At 39.4% G+C, this 24,467-nt stretch overlaps 2 protein-coding genes across 2 annotated transcripts in view; both read right to left on the reverse strand.

Moving 5' to 3' along the window:
- LOC133615534 (cytochrome P450 2K1-like) overlaps window positions 1–14,476 on the reverse strand; it is a 19,810-nt gene extending 5,334 nt beyond the window's left edge. Inside the window, exons 1-5 of the mRNA XM_061974181.2 lie at window positions 13,916–14,476; window positions 13,697–13,859; window positions 7,628–7,777; window positions 1,705–1,865; window positions 1,435–1,614 (exon numbers count right to left, since the gene is read on the reverse strand). Coding sequence (XP_061830165.1) covers window positions 1,435–1,614; window positions 1,705–1,865; window positions 7,628–7,777; window positions 13,697–13,859; window positions 13,916–14,332 — 1,071 coding nt within the window. The 5' untranslated portion in view covers window positions 14,333–14,476. The remainder of the gene's footprint in view (window positions 1–1,434; window positions 1,615–1,704; window positions 1,866–7,627; window positions 7,778–13,696; window positions 13,860–13,915) is intronic.
- Window positions 14,477–20,527: 6,051 nt separating this feature from the next.
- abca3b (ATP-binding cassette, sub-family A (ABC1), member 3b) overlaps window positions 20,528–24,467 on the reverse strand; it is a 110,097-nt gene continuing 106,157 nt past the window's right edge. Inside the window, exons 29-31 of the mRNA XM_061974175.2 lie at window positions 24,139–24,335; window positions 23,990–24,063; window positions 20,528–21,889 (exon numbers count right to left, since the gene is read on the reverse strand). Of these exons, the coding sequence (XP_061830159.1) occupies window positions 21,758–21,889; window positions 23,990–24,063; window positions 24,139–24,335 (403 nt within the window). The 3' untranslated portion in view covers window positions 20,528–21,757. The remainder of the gene's footprint in view (window positions 21,890–23,989; window positions 24,064–24,138; window positions 24,336–24,467) is intronic.

The raw sequence follows: 24,467 nt of genomic DNA on the forward strand, positions 1-24,467 counted from the left end.
TGCAATAGTTTTTGGTGATTAGTACATTCAAATTGATAGCTTGTGGGGGGGTTTTCTACCTACATAACATTACACACTGCAAAATAATACAACTACACTATATTGCCAAAAGTCTTTGACCACCTGCCTTGACTCACATATGAACTTGAAGTGCCATCCCATTCCTAACCCATAGGGTTCAATATGACGTCGGTCCACCTTTTGCAGCTATTACAGCTTCAACTCTTCTGGGAAGGCTGTCCACAAGGTTGCGGAGTGTGTTTATAGGAATTTTTGGACCATTCTTCCAAAAGTGCATTGGTGAGGTCACACACTGATGTTGGTCGAGAAGGCCTGGCTCTCAGTTTCCGTTCTAATTCATCCCAAAAGTGTTCTATCGGGTTCAGGTCAGGACTCTGTGCAGGCCAGTCAAGTTCATCCACACTAAAGTCTGTCATCCATGTCTTTATGGACCTTGCTTTGTGCACTGGTGCACAGTCATGTTGGAAGAGGAAGGGGCCCGCTCCAAACTGTTCCCACAAGGTTGGGAGCATGGAATTGTCCAAAATGTTTTGGTATCCTGGAGCAATTCAAGTTAATTTCACTGGAACTAAGGGGCCAAACCCGACTCCTGAAAAACAACCTTACACCATAATTCCTCCTCCACCAAATTTCACACTCGGCACAATGCAGTCCGAAATGTAGCGTTCTCCTGGCAACCTCCAAACCCAGACTGGTCCATCAGATTGCAAGATGGAAAAGCGTGATTCATCACTCCAGAGAAGGCGTCTTCACTGCTCTAGAGTCCAGTGGTGACGTGCTTTACACCACTGCATCCCACGCTTTGCATTGGACTTGGTGATGTATGGCTTAGATGCAGCTGTCCGGCCATGGAAACCCATTCCATGAAGCTCTCTGCGTACTGTACGTGGGCTAATTGGAAGGTCTCATTAAGTTTGGAGCTCTGTAGCAACTGACTGTGCAGAAAATCTGCGACCTCTTTGCACTTTGCGCTTCAGCATCTGCTGACCCCTCTCTGTCAGTTTACGTGGCCTACCACTTGGTGGCTGAGTTGCTGTTGTTCCTAAACTCTTCCATGTTCTTATAACAAAGCCGACAGTTGACTTTGGAATATTTAGGCGCGAGGAAATTTCCCGACTGGATTTGTTGCACAGGTGGCATCCTATGACAGTTCCACGCTGGAAATCACTGAAAGCGGCCCATTCTTTCACAAATGTTTGTAGAAACAGTCTCCATGCCTAAGTGCTTGATTTTATACACAAAGGATTAGGACACCTGATTCTGATCATTTGGATGCGTGGCCAAATGTTATGGCAATATATGTCCTATGATATGTGCTGATATCGTATCAGATTTGGCCCCATACTTAAAAGTTCCAATATCGGAAGTGAAAAAGTCGTATTGGGAAACCTTTAATTGAAAGCATCGACATACCTCCTCTTTTTGCTTGCGGATGAAGAAGCTGTCAGCTACTCCCGTGCACACTTCAGGGTTCAGCTTCTCCTTCACTTTGGCCAGCAGCTCCTTCATGTCCCGGAGGGTTTCGTCGCGCCTCTTCATCATCGCCCGCCGATGTTTACTCCAGCTGAACAGCCGTGGGAAGGCGTTGTAAAGCTGGAACAAGTGACTGATTATGTTTTTGAAGAATGGAGGGGGGGAAAAAAAGCATGTCCTCGGTCCGTTTGAACCAGCCAAAAACCTCACCTGAATCTGTGGCGATCCATTCAGTGCAATGGTCTCATTGGCTCTTCTCACCATTTTGGTGAAGCGAGGGTCGCTGTAGTCAAACCTGCTGCCGTACACGATGGAGCAGATGATATTGGACGTGGCATTACTCAGTGGAGCTGTTGTGTCAAATGGTTGCCCTGAAAGAAAGAATGGTTTTCCTTAAGGGATGTTGACGGTACTTATACAAGTTTGCTCGGCAGAGTAACCGTGTAATACTCTTCCATATCAGTAGGTGGCAGCAGGTAGCTAAATGCTTTGTAGATGACGGAAACAGCGGGAGGCAGCGTGCAGGTAAAAAGGTATCGAATGCTTAAACCAAAAATAAACAAAAGGTGAGTGCCCCTAAGAAAAGGCATTGAAGCTTAGGGAAGGCTATGCAGAACGAGACTAAAACTGAACTGGCAACAAAGTAAACAAAAACAGAATGCTGGACGACAGCAAAGACTTACTGTGACGCAAAGACAGCGTCCACAAAGTACATCCGAACATGACATGACAATCAACAATGTCCCCCCAAGGAAGGATAAAAACAACTGAACTATTCCTAATTGCTAAAACAGAGTTGATGCGGGTAATATCGCTCAAAGGAAGACATGAAATTGCTACAGGAAAATACCCCCAAAAAAGAAAAAGCCACAAAAATAGGAGCGCAAGACAAGAACTAAAACACTAGACCAGGGGTCGGCAACCCAAAATGTTGAAAGAGCCATATTGGACCAAAAATACAAAAACATATCTGTCTGGAGCCGCTAAAAATTAAAAGCCATATTACATACAGATAGTGTGTCATGAGATATAAATTGAATTAAGAAGACTTAAAGGAAACAAAATGACCCCAAATATACCTACAAATGAGGCATAATGATGCAATATGTACATATAGCTAGCCTAAATAGCATGTTAGCATCAATTAGCTTGCAGCGACCAAATATGTCCGATTAGCACTCCACACAAGTCAATAACATCAACAAAACTCACCTTTGTGCATTCATGCACAACCTTAAACGTTTGGTGGACAAAATGAGACAGAAAAAGAAGTGGCATAAAACACGTCCGAGAAAGTCGGAGAAAGTTATACATGTAAACAAACTAAGGTGAGTTCAAGGACCGCCAAAATTAGTAGGACAAAACGGCGCTCGCCAAATACTCGAATCAGTGAAGCTGACAGTGTGCTTTATAACAATTAAATAAATGATAAATGGGTTGTACTTGTATAGCGCTTTTCTACCTTCAAGGTACTCAAAGCGCTTTGACACTACTTCCACATTTACCCATTCACACACACATTCACACACTGATGGAGGGAGCTGCCATGCAAGGCGCTAACCAGCACCCATCAGGAGCAAGGGTGAAGTGTCTTGCTCAGGACACAACGGACATGACGAGGTTGGTACTAGGTGGGGATTGAACCAGGGACCCTTGGGTTGCGCACGGCCACTCTCCCACTGCGCCACGTTTGTGTCATGTTTGTCCTCCTACAGAAACCATATTAAAACAAAAAATGTATTTTTTTCCTCTCATCTTTTTCCATTTTTCATACATTTTTTAAAAAGCTCCAGAGAGCCACTAGGGCGGCGCTAAAGAGCCGCTCTAGAGGCGCGGGTTGCCGACCCCTGCCCTAAGAAAAGGCATTGAAGCTTAGGGAAGGCTATGCAGAACGAGACTAAAACTGAACTGGCAACAAAGTAAACAAAAACAGAATGCTGGACGACAGCAAAGACTTACTGTGGAGCAAAGACAGCGTCCACAAAGTACATCCGAACATGACATGACAATCAACAATGTCCCCACAAGGAAGGATGAAAACAACTGAAATATTCCTAATTGCTAAAACAGAGTTGATGCGGGTAATATCGCTCAAAGGAAGACATGAAATCGCTACAGGAAAATACCCCCAAAAAAGAAAAAGCCACCAAAATAGGAGCGCAAGACAAGAACTAAAACACTAGACCTATAGTGATGCATGCTTGGTTATGGTTTAAAGCCATATCCAACAATTGCGACAACGACTTTTTACTGTCAACTGAGTTTTATTTTTTAATGATTTCTGCTGGTGGTGTGCCTCCGCAATTTTTCAACGCAAAAAATGTGCCTTGGCTCAAAAAAGGTTGAAAAACACTGGCATATGGTATACCACCGTAACAGCATCATAGCGACCACGTTTCTGCCGAAACAAAAACTCTAGTTTTTCGACCCGGTCATTATGATGCTGTTTCGGCATTATATCATATGTGACCCGTGTTAAAAACTAGAGTTTTTGTTTCGGCAGAAACCTGGTCGCAGGTATCGGACACATCGTTGTGTCCTCGGATACCTCCTTGGAGGTATCCTCGCTCATCCATGCGGACTGGACACTGGCCGAGAGTTGGTTGGTGGCCGAGGGTGGAGTCGGCTCTCTTGGTTGCTTTATTGGGTCTGCTCCTCTCTCTGGCCATGCTCACCCCAACCCCAGCAGACGATGGCGTGGAACACCGCAGAGGCCACCACAATGTATATGTTTTTTTGACCCTACTGCAGGGGTAGGGAACCTATGGCTCTAGAGCCAGATGTGGCTCTTTTGATGACTGCATCTGGCGCTCAGATAAATCTTAGCTGACATTGCTTAACACGATAAGTAATGAATAATTCCGCTGGTAATCAGTGTTAAAAATAACATTCAGAATATAAAACATTCTCATGCATTTTAATCCATCCATCCGTTTTGTACCGCACTTGTTCAATAAATAACAATGTTATTAAAAATAATTAGAGATTTTTTATACTCTAAAAATGTTGGTCTTACTTAAAAAATGCACGCATTTAGTTGTCCATCCATCCATCCATTTTCTACCACTTGTCCCTTTTTGGGGTCGCGGGGGGTCACTGGAGCGTATCTCAGCTGCAGTCGGGCGGAAGGCGGGGTACACCCTGGACAAGTCGCCACCTCATCACAAGGCCAACACAGATAGACAACATTCACACTCACATTCACACACTAGGGCCAATTTAGTGTGGCCAATCAAACCTATCCCCAGGTGCATGTCTTTGGAGGTGGGAGGAAGCCGGAGTACCCGGAGGGAACCCACGCAGTCACGGGGAGAACATGCAAACTCCACACAGAAAGATCCCCAGCGCAGGATCGAACCCTGGATCTTCGTATTGTGAGGCAGATGCACTAACCCCTCTTCCATCGTGCTGCCCGCATTTAGTTGTATTCAGTGTTAAAAAATATGATGTGGCTCTCACGGAAATACATTTTAAAAATATTTGGCTTTCATTGCTCTCTCAGCCAAAAAGGTTCCCGACCCCTGCCCTAGTGTGTGAATGTGAGTGTGAATGTTGGCTGTCTATCTGTGCTGGCCCTGTGATGAGGGGGTGACTTGTCCAGGGTGTACCCCGCCTTCCGCCCAAATGCAGCTGAGATAGGCTCCAGCACCCCCCGCGACCCCAAAAGGGACAAGCGGTAGAAAATGGATGGATGGATAATATTTTAGTTGAAGGTACAGTATACCTATTGTGTTGGGTGGACTGAATCATGTGTACCTAATCATTTGGCCACAGGTGTAGGTATTATTTGGAGCCTACCAATTATTTTGGGTGCACGTTTGTGATATTTCAAATCTTTTTCACGTCTCAAACACTACTACCATGTCATACTTGGTAGGGATAGCAATCCTACAACTCATGAATCGATTCTATTCATAATATATAATAATTTATTTGAAATTATTATATATTATTTTATTACTGTTTATTCCATTAGTCAAAGTTAATGTCCCAACGATAGTCACACACACGCTAGGTGTGGTGAAATGACCCTCTGCATTTGACCCATCCCCTTGTTCACCCCCTGGGAGGTGAGGGGAGCAGTGAGCAGCAGCGGTGGCCGCGCTCAGGAATCATTTTGGTGATTTAACCCTTGTGTAATGTTCATATTGTTGTTACTCAGCCAGCGTTTGTGGGTCTGATGGACCCGTTGCATTTTGTGGCTTTTAATGCCTGACAATCAAACACTTTTATGTTAAAATACTGAACAGATGTTTATTGGGATAAGGTAAACATCTGTTCAGTATTTTAACATAAAAGTGTTTGATTGTGAGGCATTAAAAGCCACAAAATGCAACGGGTCCATCAGACCCACAATCGCTGGCTGAGTAACAGGTTACAAAAGTTATTTAATAAGAAGCCAAAAACAATAATGTTCGTGTTGGAGGAGTTGTGAATTAGATACACCTGCAGTCTGCAGGTGTACCTAATGTTGTGGCCCTGCAGTCATTCACAACTCCTCCAACATGAACATTATTGTTTTTGCACTTTTTGGCTTCTTATGAAATAACTTTTTTAAATAGATTCAATCTTGCACGTGGAAAGTTTAAGTGTGGGCTTTAGTTGATATAACAATTCTACAACGGGGGTGCAGGAGGCAGGATTACTGGAGCCTCAGCCAGTGCGTCTTTTGCAGCCGTTTTATGATCGCTCAGCACAAGAAATACGTTACACACATACAGTTGTTGACAAAATACACTGTACATTATATACCTCAGCTAACTAAACTATGGAAATGTATAATATAATTCATATAGCAATACAGTCTCACTGCACAGCAGGCCAGCAGTTAGCCGAGTCCGGAATCCATGTTGAGGCACTGAGTGACGTGCCTCAACTGGCTGCTGATCACCGCACCGTCTCTTCTCAGTATTTGAACGGCAAATGTGAAAATTCAGCGATTTTGAATAAAAATAATCTAAAACTGGTGAAGTTAAATGGAAAATAACTTTATAGTATAATCACTGGATACATATAACAATTTAATTATTTTTTTTTTCTTTTTACATTTTTTTTCTTTCCATGATGGCAGGTGAGGCCCCGCCTCACCTGCCTCTAGTGACTATATATATATATATATATATATATATATATATATATATATATATATATATATATATATATATATATATATATATACATACATATATACATTGTCTTTATAATCCGTTTTGTCATTTAACATCAATTAACATTGATGTTCATCAACATTTAACATTGTCACGTTATCGATGGGAAAATTCATTTTTAGACAATATGATTTGCCTGAGCGGCTAGGAGACACCAAGAGTAACAAGCGGTAGAAAATGAATTAGAAAGGAAAGATTAAAAAAAAAAAATAGATAAATAAAAAATAAAAAATGTAACTTGGGACTTCCTGTGGGACGGATTTTGGATGCTGGGGGGCCGATTCCGATAGTTTGGGGACCCCTGGTCAACACTGTCTGCTCTCATTTTCTCGCACATTTGACCCTCTGATGTTCTGTGTACCTACACTCTGTCCTCCTCCTGTCTAGGCCTACTGTGTGTGTGTGTGTGTGTGTGTGTGTGTGGTACACAGAACATCAATTTCCACACTTCTAGTAGCCCCGGGTCCAGTGGACCCGGACATCTTAAATGTAATAGAAATGTGTAGGGGGGGTGTATGGTGTGTGGTCATGAAATATGTATTCAGATATATGTTCTTCACAGAAAATGAGCCAAAGTCAGTGAGTCTCAGTTTGAAAAATTAATTAATTGTATAATCTTTCTTTTAATGAAAAATGAAAACGGGTCCCACAGACCCGAACACCACACAATTCCAACCCTTGATGCTGAGTGCCAAGCAGGTAGGCAATCGCAAAGGGGAGGAGCCAGAAATGATACCATGTGACCGTTTCAGGACACGGTTCAGATTTTGCGAGGGGATTCGACAACACATAAACCGCCGAAACTCCACTGAAAATGTGAGCTTTTGAGAGTTGGAATATAGAGTTGTTGTTTTTTTTTTCGTCCTGTCCAGCTACTCAGCACTCAACACTTAAAAAAGTGCAAGTTCTAAAATGCTATATTGGAAAAGAAGACCATAAAAAGGACACACGAAGTGACGACATACCTTTAAACTTCTCAATGACGGGAATAAGGTGGCTGCACTCCTCTATGACTTTGTCTTCAGCGAGTCTTTTGCCCATTCCGAAGTCTCTCAGAGTGCTGAGGGCAAACCGTCTCATTTCTTTCCATGACTCTCCGTTTGAAAACACGATTCCTGGGAAACACATCATGGAAAAAAGTGACACATCTGACATCACATGGACAAAGATAAGACCTTCTGGAGGAAAGTTCTGTGGTCAGATGAAACAAAAATTTAGCTGTTTAGTCACAATACCCAGCAATATGTTTGGAGGAGAAAAGGTGAGGCCTTTAATCCCAGGAACACCAAACCTACCGTCAAGCATGGTGGTGGTAGTATTATGCTCTGGGCCTGTTTTGCTGCCAATGGAACAGGTGCTTTACAGAGAGTAAATGGGACAATGAAAAAGGAGGATTACCTCCAAATTCTTCAGGACAACCTAAAATCATCAGCCCGGAGGTTGGGTCTTGGGCGCAGTTGGGCGTTCCAAACACACGTCAAAAGTGGTAAAGGAATGGCTAAATCAGGCTAGAATTAAGGTTTTAGAATGACCTTCCCAAAGTCCTAGCTTAAACATGTGGACAATGCTGAAGAAACAAGTCCATGTCAGAAAACCAACAAATTTAGCTGAACTGCACCAATTTTGTCAAGAGGAGTGGTCAAAAACTCAACCAGAAGCTTGTGGATGGCTACCAAAAGCACCTTATTGCAGTGAAACTTGCCAAGGGACATGTAACCAAATATTAACATTGCTGTATGTATACTTTTGACCCAGAAGATTTTCAGTAGTTTAGTTTAGTTTATTAAGGATCTCCATTAGTCTACACCGCAGTGGAGACTATTCTTCTTGGGGTCCAGGCAAAAAACATCACACAATCACAAAACAAAAGATTACAATGCAGTACAACATGATCAAATAATAAAATGTTGTAGTACAAAAATAGCAACTACAAAGAACCAAAAAAGTAATAATAACTTCGAGTTTACATAATAATGTTCATACCAAAGATAAAAAGAGCAATATAAAATTAAAGCTGCAAGCAGCGATGGACGGGACCAACTTTGAAGACTCATAAAATCCAAACCGGAGCAGCAATTACAACTCTTTCATCAACTTTTAATCAGAAGGGTTAAATCTCTCCTGTGCTAATTTGAAGCTGACACGACAAACGCGCTCAGAGGAGATAATGTTTGAAAAAAGGTGACTGTTTTTACACAACTTCAACTTTTGTTTTGAAGGGGGAATTTCAAACTTCCTGTTGATTTTTGCTGGGGGTTGTCAGTGTATGAAATATAGGTCTAAGTGAGACCTACATAGAGGTTTTTGTTTCATGTCTCTACGACATTTCTACTGGGAGTTACAGGCAGTTTTGTCTGTGTTTTCTTCCTAGGGGGCGCTAGAGCGCAATTCTGAGTTTTGGGGTTTGTTTTTTTTATTAGATCGCAATTTTCGCCAGTCCTGATGTGTGTGTCCAATTTGGTGAGTTTTGAAGCATGTTAAGGGGGTCAAATTACAGCTCAAAGAGGCGGCGGTATAATAATAAAACGCTAGAAATTCAATAGGGTCCTCTGGCCCAAAGGGACTCGGTCCCTAAATAGATATATATATATTTTTGCAAAAACAAAACAAAGAACCAATGGCCAAACATATACACATTAGTGTACCAAAGACAAACAATAAGTGACGAAAAAGTACCATCCATCCATAGTAGACCCATAATAAATTCATAAAAGATCCAAAACTTCATGAATGTTTTTTGTGACCAACAAGTATGTGCTCCAATCACTCTCAAAAAAATAAGAATTGTAGAAATTATTGGAAACTCAAAACAGCCATGACATTATGTTCTTTACAAGTGTATGTAAACTTTCGAACACGACTTTATATATATATATATATATACACATATATATATATATATATATATATATATATATATATATATATATATATATATATATATATATATATATAGGGGCTGTCAAAGTGAATGCGATAATAACGCATTAACTATAAGTTCCTTTAACGGCGATCATTTGTTTTAATGCGCGATTAACGTTTTTGACCCTTTGCCCGTTCCATAGTTTGGGAAGATGTGTAACGGCATCCAGCTACTCAAAAATAGCTAGTAGACCTGCACAAAGAAAGGGAGACCTTATGGAAATCTCAGATCCAAAGCCATGACAAGTCGTTCTCCGGACAAGACGAGACAATTTTACTTTCAATCGGCGTGAGACGTGTTGCGTTGGACCAGTTGTTCCTCCCAGGGAATTCAAGTTGCTGGTCACTCCCAAGCTCTTTTATGACACGTAAAGCTGAGTAGAAGAACCACCAGAGACAGAATAGGTATTTTGTAATTTTATTTCCAAAGCCTTTGGAAATAAACTTGAGACCAAATCCTGTACAGAAGAGCTCACTCGCACAGCTAAATTGGTCTAACTTTTCATAAGGCAAAACTTCTTATTTTATCTCGTCTCTCTTGCCCCCACCCTCCTTGTCCCTTTCTCCACAGCTGGGCAAAGGGAAAGATAAGAGAAATAATTTATTACTACTCTCCCTTTTCTCCCAGCTCACTCCACGTCCCTTTTGTTTATTATCTAAAGTCGGTTTCAGACGAGAAGCAGAGAAGATCTCCCCCTTGACATTCTCAAAAGTTGGCACACAGTATTTGCAGACAACCAAAAGATAACAAATAAAGAACACTAGCTGTTTTGTAATATGACTGTAGTTTAAAAGAAGTAACACACAAATATGGATACATCTAATTATCTGCCTCCGTCAGACGACATCATTGGAGCGAACGCTGAGCGTGTTACCATGAATTGATTAACGTGGACCCCGACTCAAACAAGTTGTAAAACATATTCGGGTGTTACCATTTAGTGGTCAATTGTACGGAATATGTACTGAACTGTGCAATCTACTAATAAAAGTCTCAATGGAGTCCGTATTTGGATTACAGTTAAGTGCATTAAAAAAACATAAAATGTCGATTGTTACTCGAATTTCTTTAGTAAAATGGATTACAAGCTCAGCAGCAACAAGAAAAAATCTAAAGTCACTTTTATCTGAGATTTTCGTCAAAACATGTCAAGTCTTTTCTCATACCAATCACACACGTCCGGTTGGGGGCTTCACAATAATAGCGCTACGCTTCACATCCGGTCAAATCAACAAAACAACGAAAATCGTCTTACAATAGATCACGATATTCTGTGACTCTGTTTTAATATGTGATATTTCTACTTAAAAAAAATGTTTTCTGGCAGATTGAAATGAAGTGTACTTTAATGGCAGCGGCGATGTGAAGGAAGGAAGACATTCTCTCTTTGAACGGTCTCGTCTTTTTCTTCACTACCACTGAGACAAGGTTTAATACATGCCTGCTACTGCCCTCTGCAGCCCACATTGGAGAATTACAGTTCACTACACAACATTTCCATCGTTATTGAATATTATTTTATAACCTGTTCTGATTGATCATCTGCAATTGCAGAATGTTTAACAGGCTGATTATTACATGTTATTAATAAGTAGGTAGAGAAAGTTAAAATAATTGTCATGCAGAGGTATTAATGCCATTAACTTGCACTATTGTGCAGAAGTTTGGGGCAATAATTCCACAAGCACACTATATCCACTCATCACCCTGCAGAAGAAAGCAATAAGGTTCATTCATAAGGCAGGATATACATTCAAAACTATTGAAATTTAAAGATCTTGTGAAACTACAAACAGTACAAATGACATATAAAGCAAAAAAACGATTCACGGTCTGGAAATGTGCAAAAGTTTTTCCCTGAAAGGAAAGAGGGTTATGATTTTAAGGGTAATTTCAATCTTCAAATTCAGAATGTACACACAACACAAATAAGCTTTTGTGTTACAATATGTGGAGATAAACTATGGAATGGTTTGAATGCGGAATTAAAAGAATTTCCAACCTTAATTTAGTGTAAAAAAAAAATGATACAAAGACATGATTTTCAATATGTACAAAACGAGGGTTTCTACATTATTATTATTTGTATTGTAATTATTTGGGTAGTTATTTCTTTATTGGTTTGTGTTACCATCAATTACTAATTGTATTCATGTGACTATATATAGTACCGGTATGTGTATATTTTTGTGCCAAAGAAAAGTGAGTGAATTGGGTTAAAGATTATTGATGATATATTGTAATAAGACTGGTAAATTTATCATTGAATACAATAATAATGATGATTAGAAAGGAAGTTATTTGATTTATAAAATAAGGGGTGGGATATGAAAAAAAAACAACCATTATGTAGTGTTTCCATTTTTTATGTTATCATTGTGAAATATTTGTTTCTATTTATGTACCTTACTGTAATGTTATCAATAATATTTCCTTTTTTCATTATTTATTTCTTTTGCTTTGTTTTTACATGTCTAAACTAAACTACTACTACAAATAACTTGTACAACATTTAAAATACAGAATATCAGAAACATTTATTCAAGTAGAAAAAATATCACCAAACATCTTTGACAATCAAAGCATGATCGTAACAATCCACATTTTGTGTTATTAAGGCGTGAAACTGCTATCTAATCATGGAAACGTAGCTCCTCTCCTCTTAATACAAGTGCTCCTAAAGCAGTATTACACATTCTGTATTCTTACAAAATAGAAAATCTAGCAAGACACTGCAAATATTTTTTTATTCTCTTTAAAAATGTGTTTATATCGTTTTTGTGTTAAGCTGTTTCAAAAAGCATAATGTTTAAAAACATTTTATTAACGCAAATTCTTTTTTTTTTTAAACTTAAAAATGATCGATTAATTAATTGTGATAATCGCGATTCAATATTTTAATTAGTTTGACAGTCCTAATATATACACATACAAACATATTTTTCTGTATCTATATACAGTATATATATTTCTGTACATACATATAGATATAGCTACAGTATATCTTACAAATAGCTATATTTATGAATATATATATATATTTATGAATATATATATATATATATATATATATATATATATATATATATATATACACATATATACACATACATATATATATGTATGTATGTGTATGTATATATATATATATATATCCATCCATCCATCCATTTTCTACCGCTTATTCCCTTTGGGGTCGCGGGGGGCGCTGGAGCCTATCTCAGCTACAATCGTATATATATATATATATATATACAGAGATAGATACAGTATATACATCTAAATATATACAGTACATATACGTATATATATACATATATATATACATATACATATATATATACATATACACATATATATATACATATATATATACATATACGTATATATATATATTTATATATATATATACGTATATATATATATATATATATATATACATATATACACATACATATAGACAGAGAGCAGCAAAGAAAGTAATATAAAACATATTTTTCATTTAACTTTAAATTTCATAAAACTCTTAGAATCATTTTAAATATATGTTTTTAAAAAGTTAGGTTTTTTTTTAGTAAATATAAGTTTTTGAATTTAACTTTTAAATGTTGAATTAGGTTGAGTGCGTGGTTGCTTTATCAAATTTTTCAAAACTAAAATGTAGAAACAAAGGAAGCACAGCAGCTTGAAAAAATGGTTAGCACTGACAAAAAATATTACAAAGGTTTTTATTCTTACTAAGAAAACTTATTTATTCATTACTTTGTTTTTTTCAAGTGTGGGGCACAATACAGCTTGGGAAAAAAAATGTAAAAAAAAAAAAAATCCAAATTGACTCAATAATGTTATTTTTTAATCCTTCAAAAAACTGTACACATAAAATTATAAATACAAATATTTATTATATAGATCATTTATTATTATAATTGTTTTCTTAGATGCTGCACTACATTTGATATATATTTTTTTATCTTTGTAGTTGCTTTTCTGCATGGCAAAAATAAATAAATAAGTGCACCACCGAGTTCACTTTGGACCGTCCACTTAAATTTTAACTTCAATGGTTTAGACATTAAACGTACAATATTACGTAACAAAGGAATACTCTCACCATGGCCCTGGTTCATGTCCTGAAAAATCGGGAAGATGTGGCGCTCTCCAAATTCATCTGCATGGTTGACCAGCGCCTCTTTGACCGCCTTGTATCCAGCCAGCACCACCACTTTATTGGTGCCCATGTAGACCGTAAATACGGACCCGTACCGTTCTGAAAGCTGTCAGAAGAGTCAGTGATCAAGAAGCCGACATGAGGACATTGTTGCAATTTTACCTCACAAAACTCTTTGTAGGTCTTGTTGAGATTTAGCTGAAGCAGGTTGCCAAGCAAGGGCCATGGTTTCGGCCCCGGAGGCTCCCTCTCACTTTCCTTGCTTTGCAAAGTGAAGCTCCGGGTGGCAACGGCTAAGAGGAGCAGCACAAAGACGGCCACCAGCACGGTGGTAGAACTCGACGAGAGCGACGCCAGGAAGTCCTCCAAAGGGGACATTGTTTGTGCAGCAGGAGCGGTCGTCTGAATGGAGAGGAGGACTTCCACTCTTGTTTTCTTCCCTGGAGAGTTGGCGCTTCCACGCCCCTTTAACTCATTTTTACAGGTGTGAACATTTACAGGGTTATCACCAACCGAGCCGTGTAACACATTAAACATTGTTTGGAATTGGGCAGGTACATACTGTACATATATGTGCATAGATTGCAAAAAGTCAGTGTTCAAAAACAAGAAAAAATAAAAATAAAAAATTAGGGGTATTTTATTTGAACTAAGCAAAAGTATCTGCCAATAGAACAAGAAAATTTGGCTTGTCAAGACTTTCCAAAACAAGTAAAATTAGCTAACTTCAATGAACCCAAAAATACCTTAAAATAAGTATACTAACACTAATAACAAGTGCACTTTTCTTGGTAGAAAAAAAAGGGACTTTTTAGCCCAATATGTTGAAAAATATTCTTAAATGAAGTAAATGCTAGTGCCATTATCTTGACATAATGATATGCGCTCGACATTACATTTCTTGAAACCAGCAAACTTATACTAAAAACTAGTTTATTTTTCTTAATGGAAAGGCAACAAGGCAAGCGCTTGTTACTCTCGGGGTCTCCTAGCCGCTCAGGCAAATCATATTGTCTAAAAATGCATTTTTCCATGGATAACATGACATCATCGCGCCAAGTGCGTGCTCTTTCAGTCAATTAGTGCGCATATACACAGCCCGGCCCCCGGCCAAACATTTTTTTATTGTAATTTTGAAGAATTTATCTGAATGTGCATTAACTATTTCTGTTCAAAATTGTTAGAAATGTCACATGTTAAATGTTTAAATAGTCAGTTTACTGTACTGTGCCAACTGTACTACTTCATGAGTACGTGTTTTCTATTGTTTCATTGAAAATAAAACAGCAAAGTCCATTTGGCTGTCATCCGTTTTAATTATGAGACACAATTGTGTCAAAGTCATGATTTTGTTTTTCATGCTTGAAATAAGAAATTATTACTTTGAAAAAGTAGTTTTATACTTGTGAGTGTTGATGACACAGCTTTGCAACACTTGATATTCATGTTTTACTCAATATAGGTCATCAAATCTCAGCAACAAGCTGTAATATCTTACTGAGATCATTTAGGACCAAAACCCTTAAAACAAGTAAAACACTCTAACATAAAATCTGCTTGGTGAGAAGAATTATCTTATCGGACAGAAAATAAGCAAATATCACCCTCATTTGAGATATTTCATCTTACTTAGATTTCAGTTTTTGCAGTGCACATACATCCATGCATATAATCACGTTTCATCAAACATATATTAACGTTGTTGCCCTAGGGGAAACGGGGTAACACATGGCACGCTGTCAAAGCTAAACCTATTACTATAACAATCTACAAGGTTAATATAGTTTGCTTCTCTTTCTTCCCCTCCATTTATCTGCTTTCCTTTGTATTTCAAGTTATCATTACATATATGTATTGTTGCATTTGAACAACTGTATTGTTGATAATAGAAGTAATTATTGTTATTTTTCATTATCAATAGTGTTATTTCTATTGGTATTTGTATTGCTCCATTTGTAGTGTAATAATGCTCATTGTCATTTCTGTATTAGTATTTATTTCACTAACTGCTTCTTTGGTATCACTTTTACCATCATATTTGTACATATCCTATTTGCTGATGTTGTTCTATTGTTGTTGTGTTTGCTGTTGTTGTTTTTGTCTCTCTGTCTAATCCCCCTCTTGTCCCCACAATTTCCCCCTCTGTCTTCCTTTTTTTCCTCTTTCTATCCCCTCCTGCTCCGGCCCGGCTGCACCAAATAATAATATAAATCCATTTAATAAAGTCAAAGACAAATAAGGCAACAAGAGAAGTATCCTACACTTCTCTTTTGTAAAGTACATTTGTACAGCCGATATGGGCATCTACATCGACAATGGGATTTGCCTGAGAAGCTGGACAGGACAAAAATAAATACATTGGGCAGGTAAAAAAAATACATTAAATTTCAGTGGCAAAAAATATATTTTTTTAATGGCAATAATAGTTATAACAACTAAATAGTAAAGCATATATGGTAGTAAATTACATTAGTTATAATCGCCGCTGTAGTGGCTGATGGTTGCAGGAGCTCTTTGCTCTTTCTTGTGTATCCTCATTTTTTTGTTTTCATGTGGTTTTTGTCTTTTGGATTTGGCCGCTCCGAGACTGCGCAACGAGGAGTGACACTTCCGTGACTTCGGCAGTGCTTTTTTTTTGTGAACTGCCGCGGGCGAGCCTTTAGGCTAGGGGTCGGCAACCCAAAACGTTGAAAGAGCCATATTGGACCAAAAATCCAAAAAATAAATCTGTCTGGGGCCGCAAAAAATGAAAAGTCTTATATAAGTGTTATAATGAAGGCAACACATGATGTAAGTGTCTATATTAGCTATATTAGCCTACTATCAAAATGACTATGTGTCGCAGGCTGACCCAAATCTTCGTTGACAGAAATGTTGAAATATAATATTTATTCTACACATTTTTACAACATTGAAAAACATTAGTAAAACTTCTCATATGGTGAAATAACTCCTGGAAATGACTGTCTTAGAATGGCCAAAAGTATAAATATGTGTGACCCAGTTTTATTAATGGATTTATTACAATCTTTGCAAGCTGGGTGACGTTTGCTGTGGTCTGGAACAACATGGCACACAAACAACTATCTGAAATGCAGCCAATATTACATACAGATAATGTGTCATGAGACATGCTAATATAAATTAAATACACAGAGGACATAAGTAAAGGAAATTAAATATACCTACAAACGAGGCATAATGATGCAATATGTACATACAGGTAGCCTAAATAGCATGTTAGCATCGATTATCTTGCAGTCATGCACTGACCAAATATACCTGATTAGCACTCCAGCAAGTCAGTAACATCAACAAAGCTCACCTTTCTGCATTCACACACAGTATAACAAAATGAGACAAAGAAGGAGTTGTATAAAACACGTCTTTCTGTGGCAGCGTCGGCGAAAGTTGTATATGTAAACAAACTGTGGAGTCACAGTCCACACAACGGTGAGATCAAGGGCAGCTGAAATTAGTAAGACAAAACGGCGCTCGCCAAATACTGTCATCAGTGAAGCATAAACACAATCCTATTAAACAGTGGGCTTTCTAACAATTAGGAAGGTTTGTGTCATTTTTATCCTACAGAAAACATACTACAACAAAAAACATATTTTTCACCAGTGCACCGCTAAAGACCCCCGCTTTAGGCCATGGGCATGTTTGCACCGGAGACCCGGCTGCTGGTCCTCTGCCACACCGGAGTCCACATGGAGAGACCAGAGTAGATGCGGCGGAAGAGACGGTGCTGCGGAGCTAGCGTTGGCCGACCGATTCTCGCTCATCTGCAAAGACTGGACTTGGACATTGAGCTAGTGGGTAGCCTAGGGCAGAGTCGGATTTCTTGATTGCTTTGTTGGGTTTGTTCCTGCCTCTGACCGTGCTTCCCCCCCCACCCCAGCAGACAATGGTGTGCAGCACCGCAGAGGCCACCCCATTGTATTTGGATGTTGAAATTGTTGTTTTATTTTAGTTTTGTTATTTGTCTTTGCATTGTGCAATCAAATGTGCAGCAATATGTATTGTTCATTTTTACTTTTGTAGCTGTATGTGGAAATAGCACCACTGTAGTGGCCAACTGGTTGTATCAGCTCTTAATGTCTTTTATGTCCTTAGTGTCCTGTGATGTTTACCTCTGGTTTCAGGTGTTTAACCTTATTGTTTTGTGGACTTTTTGCACTGCAACAACATCATATACAGTAAATGAATAAAGCCTATCCTATCCTATCCTAGAGGGGGGGGGGGGGGGGGGTTACCCACATATGCGGTCCTCTCCAAGGTTTTTCATAGTCATTCACATCGACGTCCCACTGGGGTGAGTTTTTCCTTGCCCTTATGTGGGCTCTGTACCGAGGATGTCGTTGTGGCTTGTGCATCCCTTTGAGACACTTGTGATTTAGGGCTATATAAATAAACATTGATTGATTGATTGACAAAGAATACTAACCATGTATTTATGATACAGTTTTTAAAAATTCCCGAATGTTAAAAGAATATAAGTTCAATAGAGTTCATACTGTACTCGTAATTGAACCTTAGCATACTTCCTATAAGCCAACTCTGACCTACAACTTATTAAACCAGATAAGGATGCAACAGATAAAGAAAATAACAATGATAATATTAACAATAATTCTCTCAACTTGTACTCTGCAGCTTCTAATACTATAATATGAAATAATAGTAGTTGACTTAAAAAATAAAATGCTTATTTCATATGAAAATCTCTCATAATAATGGAAACATTTTTAAAAATCTGAACATATCTTGAATTTATTTTATAGTATTTGTTATATTTAAAAACAATTTTATTAACAATTATATAAATATTCATATTAAAACAAAAATAATTATGTTGGTTTAAAAATCATTTAAAATGTTGACCTATTTATCAAAATGTGTAATTTGTGTGGTCAAAATCATGTAATTTGCAGCAATTAATAGTCAAATGAACATGTTAATAAAAAACATCAACATTTTCAAAATAAACAACATAAAAAACATTCTCAAAATGGATAAAACATTTTTGCCATTAAGATCTTACAATGTAGCAATTCACTCAATGATATACAGGTAAAACATATCTTTAAAAAAAAAACGATTACCCGTATTTTTCGGACTATAAGTCGCAGTTTTTTTCACAGTTTGGCCGGGCTCCAGTGCGACTTATATATGTTTTTTTCCTTTTTTATTATGCATTTTCGGCAGGTGCGACTTATACTCCGGTGCGACTTATACTCCGAAAAATACAGTATATATGTCCCAAATCTGAGCAAATAGAGGTGTAACAAATGTGTATTAATACTACTAATTGTTTAAAACCATCCATCCATCCATCCATTTTCTACCGCTTATTCCCTTCGGGGTCGCGGGGGGCGCTGGAGCCTATCTCAGCTACAATCGGGCGGAAGGCGGGGTACACCCTGGACAAGTCGCCACCTCATCGCAGTTGTTTAAAACCATCCATCCATCCATCCATCTTCTTCCGCTTATCCGAGGTCGGGTCGCGGGGGCAGCAGCTTAAGCAGGGAAGCCCAGACTTCCCTCTCCCCAGCCACTTCGTCCAGCTCCTCCCGGGGGATCCCGAGGCGTTCCCAGGCCAGCCGGGAGAGATAGTCTTCCCAGCGTGTCCTGGGTCTTCCCCGTGGCCTCCTACCGGTCGGACGTGCCCGAAACACCTTCCTAGGGAGGCGTTCGGGTGGCATCCTGACCAGATGCCCGAACCACCTCATCTGGCTCCTCTCGATGTGGAGGAGCAGCGGCTTTACTTTGAGCTCCCCCCGAATGACAGAGCTTCTCACCCTATCTCTAAGGGAGAGCCCCGCCACTCGGCGGAGGAAACTCATTTCGGCCGCTTGTACCCGTGATCTTGTCCTTTCGGTCATGACCCAAAGCTCATGACCATAGGTGAGGATGGGAACGTAGATCGACCGGTAAATCGAGAGCTTTGCCTTCCGGCTCAGCTCCTTCTTCACCACAACGGATCGATACAGCGTCCGCATTACTGAAGACGCCGCACCGATCCGCCTGTCGATCTCACGATCCACTCTTCCCTCACTCGTGAACAAGACTCCGAGGTACTTGAACTCCTCCACTTGGGGCAAGATCTCCTCCCCAACCCGGAGATGGCACTCCACCCTTTTCCGGGAGAGAACCATGGACTCGGACTTGGAGGTGCTGATTCCCATCCCAGTCGCTTCACACTCGGCTGCGAACCGATCCAGTGAGAGCTGAAGATCTTGGCCGGAGGAAGCCATCAGGACCACATCATCTGCAAATAGCAGTGACCTAATCCTGCAGCCACCAAACCAGATCCCCTCAACGCCCTGACTGCGCCTAGAAATTCTGTCCATAAAGGTTATGAACAGAATCGGTGACAAAGGGCAGCCTTGGCGGAGTCCAACCCTCACTGGAAACGTGTCCGACTTACTGCCGGCAATGCGGACCAAGCTCTGACACTGATCATACAGGGAGCGAACTGCCACAATAAGACAGTCCGTTACCCCATACTCTCTGAGCACTCCCCACAGGACTTCCCGGGGTACACGGTCGAATGCCTTCTTCAAGTCCACAAAGCACATGTAGACTGGTTGGGCAAACTCCCATGCACCCTCAAGGACCCTGCCGAGAGTATAGAGCTGGTCCACAGTTCCACGACCGAGTTGTTTAAAACCATTTATAATAATTAATTAAGGTCACTGTGTGTGTTCATATCTTTCTCTTTTAATGAATTCAATCCATGATGTGCGTGAGTCAATAGAAAAACACGTGTTTTTGCTTCCATTTTGTGTCATTTAATGTAAAAAGATTTGATGGTACATACACAGGTATACATACTGTAGCGGACATTCAAGATGAGCTCCGTACACAACGATATCACTTCCCTTGTTATTATCATTATTCAATATGATACAGCATGTTTCACCCCGATCAGCAGTGCAAAACCCCCTTCATCCATTTATACTCGACAACATGACGCACTTGAAATGTTTAATTCAAGCCGTGCATAAGACAATGTGTGCAAAAATACAATTAAAAAAAAAAAAAGTAAGAAAAATGAGAGGTTAAATAAGACTTGGTGGAATGTCGCTCTGCAAAGCGTATCATGCTGGGTTTTTTTTTTTTTTGCTTCATGAATACATTCATTTTATATCAACACCCTGCGTTGATAATTCACCACAGGTTAGGATGACTCAGTGATAGCCGGGGTAAAAGCTAGACGCATATGATTTCTTATCTTCATGTTAAGAAGTGCAAAGGCTTTTTAGGAATGACCTGAACGAGGTTTAAAAGATGGAATGGGCGTTTTTGTCGACGGAGCAAGGCATTTATTTTGCATTTCGCACGCAACGAGGCATTGAAGCACATAAAAGATCTATAATGGTCTACTGAAGCTGAAGTGTCGTCACGTACATTATGTTCAATGTGTGTCTCAAAAGCTGTGACATGTTGTTTTTCGGACAACAAGCAGATGAACTTCACAAGGATTGAATGACGTCCTACGTAAACGTGTGGTGGACGAAGACTTACTGTCATGCACCCTTAAGCATGCATTTTGACCTTAAAAGCGGGTGTACCATGAACTCCTCACCTGATGTGCACCTTGCGAACAACATAGATTAGAGGTTTGAAATGAGGGCTATAAAGTTCAAATAAAAACAACCACCCCTCACATGTTAGATAAGGCTTTGAGGTGTGCAACAATCACGTGATATCACATCAAAACTCAGTGGTTCGTCTCTCTTTTGGTGAAATGCGATCCAGTCATAAAATAAGGGTACATAAATAACAAATACAGTCGGGACGCAAACTCAGTAGCAATGCACGGCGTTGTCGCCTTTGATCTTGCTATATTAAAAACAGAAAAAGTCATAAAAAGGTGCAGCGCTTCCATGATATGCGACGCAAGCTGAAGTGGAATTCCAAGTCCAGATACTCACCTACGTACACACAGGCGCAGAAAGTAGAGGAAGGTTCACCGGTTGTTGCAGAGTGTGTGGCCTATTTTTTCCTGCTCTCGGTGCAGTGTTGGAGCTGAGCGAAGCTGAGGAAAACCTGCTCCAGTGAGATCTGGCTCACGCAGTAGTCCTCTATGCTGTACTTCTCTTTGGCGGCCTCCAAAGTGCCAAATACCTGCAAACGAGAGAGGTGATCAACCCTCCTGTTATGCTACGGGTCAAATTGAAGATCAATAAAAACAAGTTATTTTTTTCCAGTATGAAACATCTTCTGCTTGCTTTAATTTGTGTAATCAACATATAAGAGGCAGCTGATGGTGACCTTCTATCGCTCTCGCTGTCGAGAGCCTGCTGACGTACTGCATAACAGTGTGGTACGCCAGCTGCACTGAAGCAGACAAAAAGGCGATACAGAGGGTCATAAACTCTGCACAAAAAATCATCGGCTGCCCCCTCCCCTCCCTGAAGGATGTACACAACTCCCGTTGCCTCAACAGAGCAAAAATCATCACCAAGGACAGCACACACCCTGGCTTCCACCTGTTCGACCTGCTACCATCGGGCAGCTGCTACAGGTGCATCAGAGCCAGAACAAACAGGCTCACAGACAGCTTCTTTCCCAGAGTTGTCACCATCTTGAACTCTAACTTATAATAATAATTCACCTCTATACAATCTCCTACCCTAATACCCTACTGTGCAATATTACCCTTCGAGTGCAATACATCCCACACTGATTGTTATTACTCCGGTACTCTTGTCTTGTTCTGTACATTGTACAGCATTTTGCATATTGCTTTGTATATTGTACAGGATAGATTATTATTTTTATTGGATAGTAGTCCGTTTATTTCAATTCTTGTTTTTTACCTTTATTACTTCTTGTGTAATTTATTTTTATCCCATATTTGTTTCCACTACTGCACCTTAAATTGGAGTCCTTAATCTCGTTATATGCAAATATAATGACAATAAAGTCCATTCTATTATATTCTATTCTATATGATATGAAAATGGTTAATCTTACATATTGGCTACCACACCTGCATATGTCACATAGACACTGTTTGGGTCAATTTGAGGTAAATTGGAGGTAAAAGGATGTTAGAAATGAGTTGTTCGGTATACCGGTACAACTATACTGCCTTTGAAAATAACTTTCCTCCAGAAGGTCTTATCTTTGTCCATGTGATGTCAGATGAAACAACAATTGAGCTGTTTGGCCACAATACCCAGCAATATGTTTGGAGGAGAAAAGGTGAGGCCTTTAATCCCAGGAACACAATTCCTACCGTCAAGCATGGTGGTGGTAGTATTATGCTCTGGGCCTGTTTTGCTGCCAATGGAACAGGTGCTTTACAGAGAGTAAATGGGACAATGAAAAAGGAGGATTACCTCCAAATTCTTCAGGACAACCTAAAATCATCAGCCCGGAGGTCGGGTCTTGTGCGCAGTTGGGTGTTCCAACAGGACAATGACCCCAAACACACATCAAAAGTGGTAAAGGAATGGCTAAATCAGGCTAGAATTAAGGTTTTAGAATAGGCCTTCCCAAAGTCTGACTAAAATGTGTGGACAATGCTGAAGAAACAAGTCCATGTCAGAAAACCAACACATTTAGCTGAACTGCACCAATTTTGTCAAGAGGAGTGGTCAACAATTCCACCAGAAGCTTGTGGATGGCTACCAAAAGTGCCTTATTGCAGTGAAACTTGCCAAGGGACATGTAACCAAATATTAACATTACTGTATGTATACTTTTGACCCAGCAGATTTTTTCACATTTTCAGTAGACCCATAATAAATTCATAAAAGAACCAAACTTCATGAATGTTTTTTGTGACCAACAAGTATGTGCTCCAATCACTCTATCACAAAAAAATAAGAGTTGTAGAAATTATTGGAAAAAAAATATACATATATATATATATATATATATATATATATATATATATATATATATATATATATATATATATATATATATATATATATATATGTATTGAAGTCAGTGCATGTTTTATTGTAATATAAGGTAATGTCATAGTTGTACTGCGATACAGATGCATGTTTCTAACATTTAAGCAATCTCATGTAGCTTTTTAATTGCCAGCAAAATATTAGAAACACCTCCCAGTATTCAGTTTTGGCTCATACTTGGAGCTTATTCGATTTGATAAGAGGTTGCAGCTCACAGATTTGTCCACTAGAGGGAGTTATAACACAAGCAAGGGTACAATTCAATGCCTTTTTTGGGAGGCGGCATTTACTGTACCTGGGCCCAGGTAAGTGTTTTGTCAGTCAAATGATAGTGAACCATTCCCTGGTGTTCGTCCTTCAGTTGGCTTCCTGTTTAGGAGGAAATTAAAGTAGATTTTAAGACGAATGTACGATGAAGATGAAGTCTTATTTGAATGGTCTGACCTGGGAAGGTGCTTTGGATGAAGTCTTTAAAAAGCTGCAGGTCGCTGTCCTCCAACTCGGCCTCGACATGGACTTTAGCCAATAGGGTGTAGCCGCTGCCATATTTACTCTTCAGGTGCTGCGGACTCCCAAGGCACTTGAACTGCCCGTTGACCATCACGGCCAGCCTGGTGCAAAGGGCCTCACACTCCTCCATGCTGCAGAGGGAGCACGTTCAGTCAGAACATAAGAGGATCCTAAGAATAATATTAGGGATGTCCGATAATATCGGACGATAAATGCTTTAAAATGTAATATCGGAAATTATCGGTATCGGTTTCAAAATTATC

This window comes from Nerophis lumbriciformis, linkage group LG22 (assembly GCF_033978685.3).
Source record: "Nerophis lumbriciformis linkage group LG22, RoL_Nlum_v2.1, whole genome shotgun sequence".
Lineage (NCBI taxonomy): Eukaryota > Metazoa > Chordata > Actinopteri > Syngnathiformes > Syngnathidae > Nerophis > Nerophis lumbriciformis.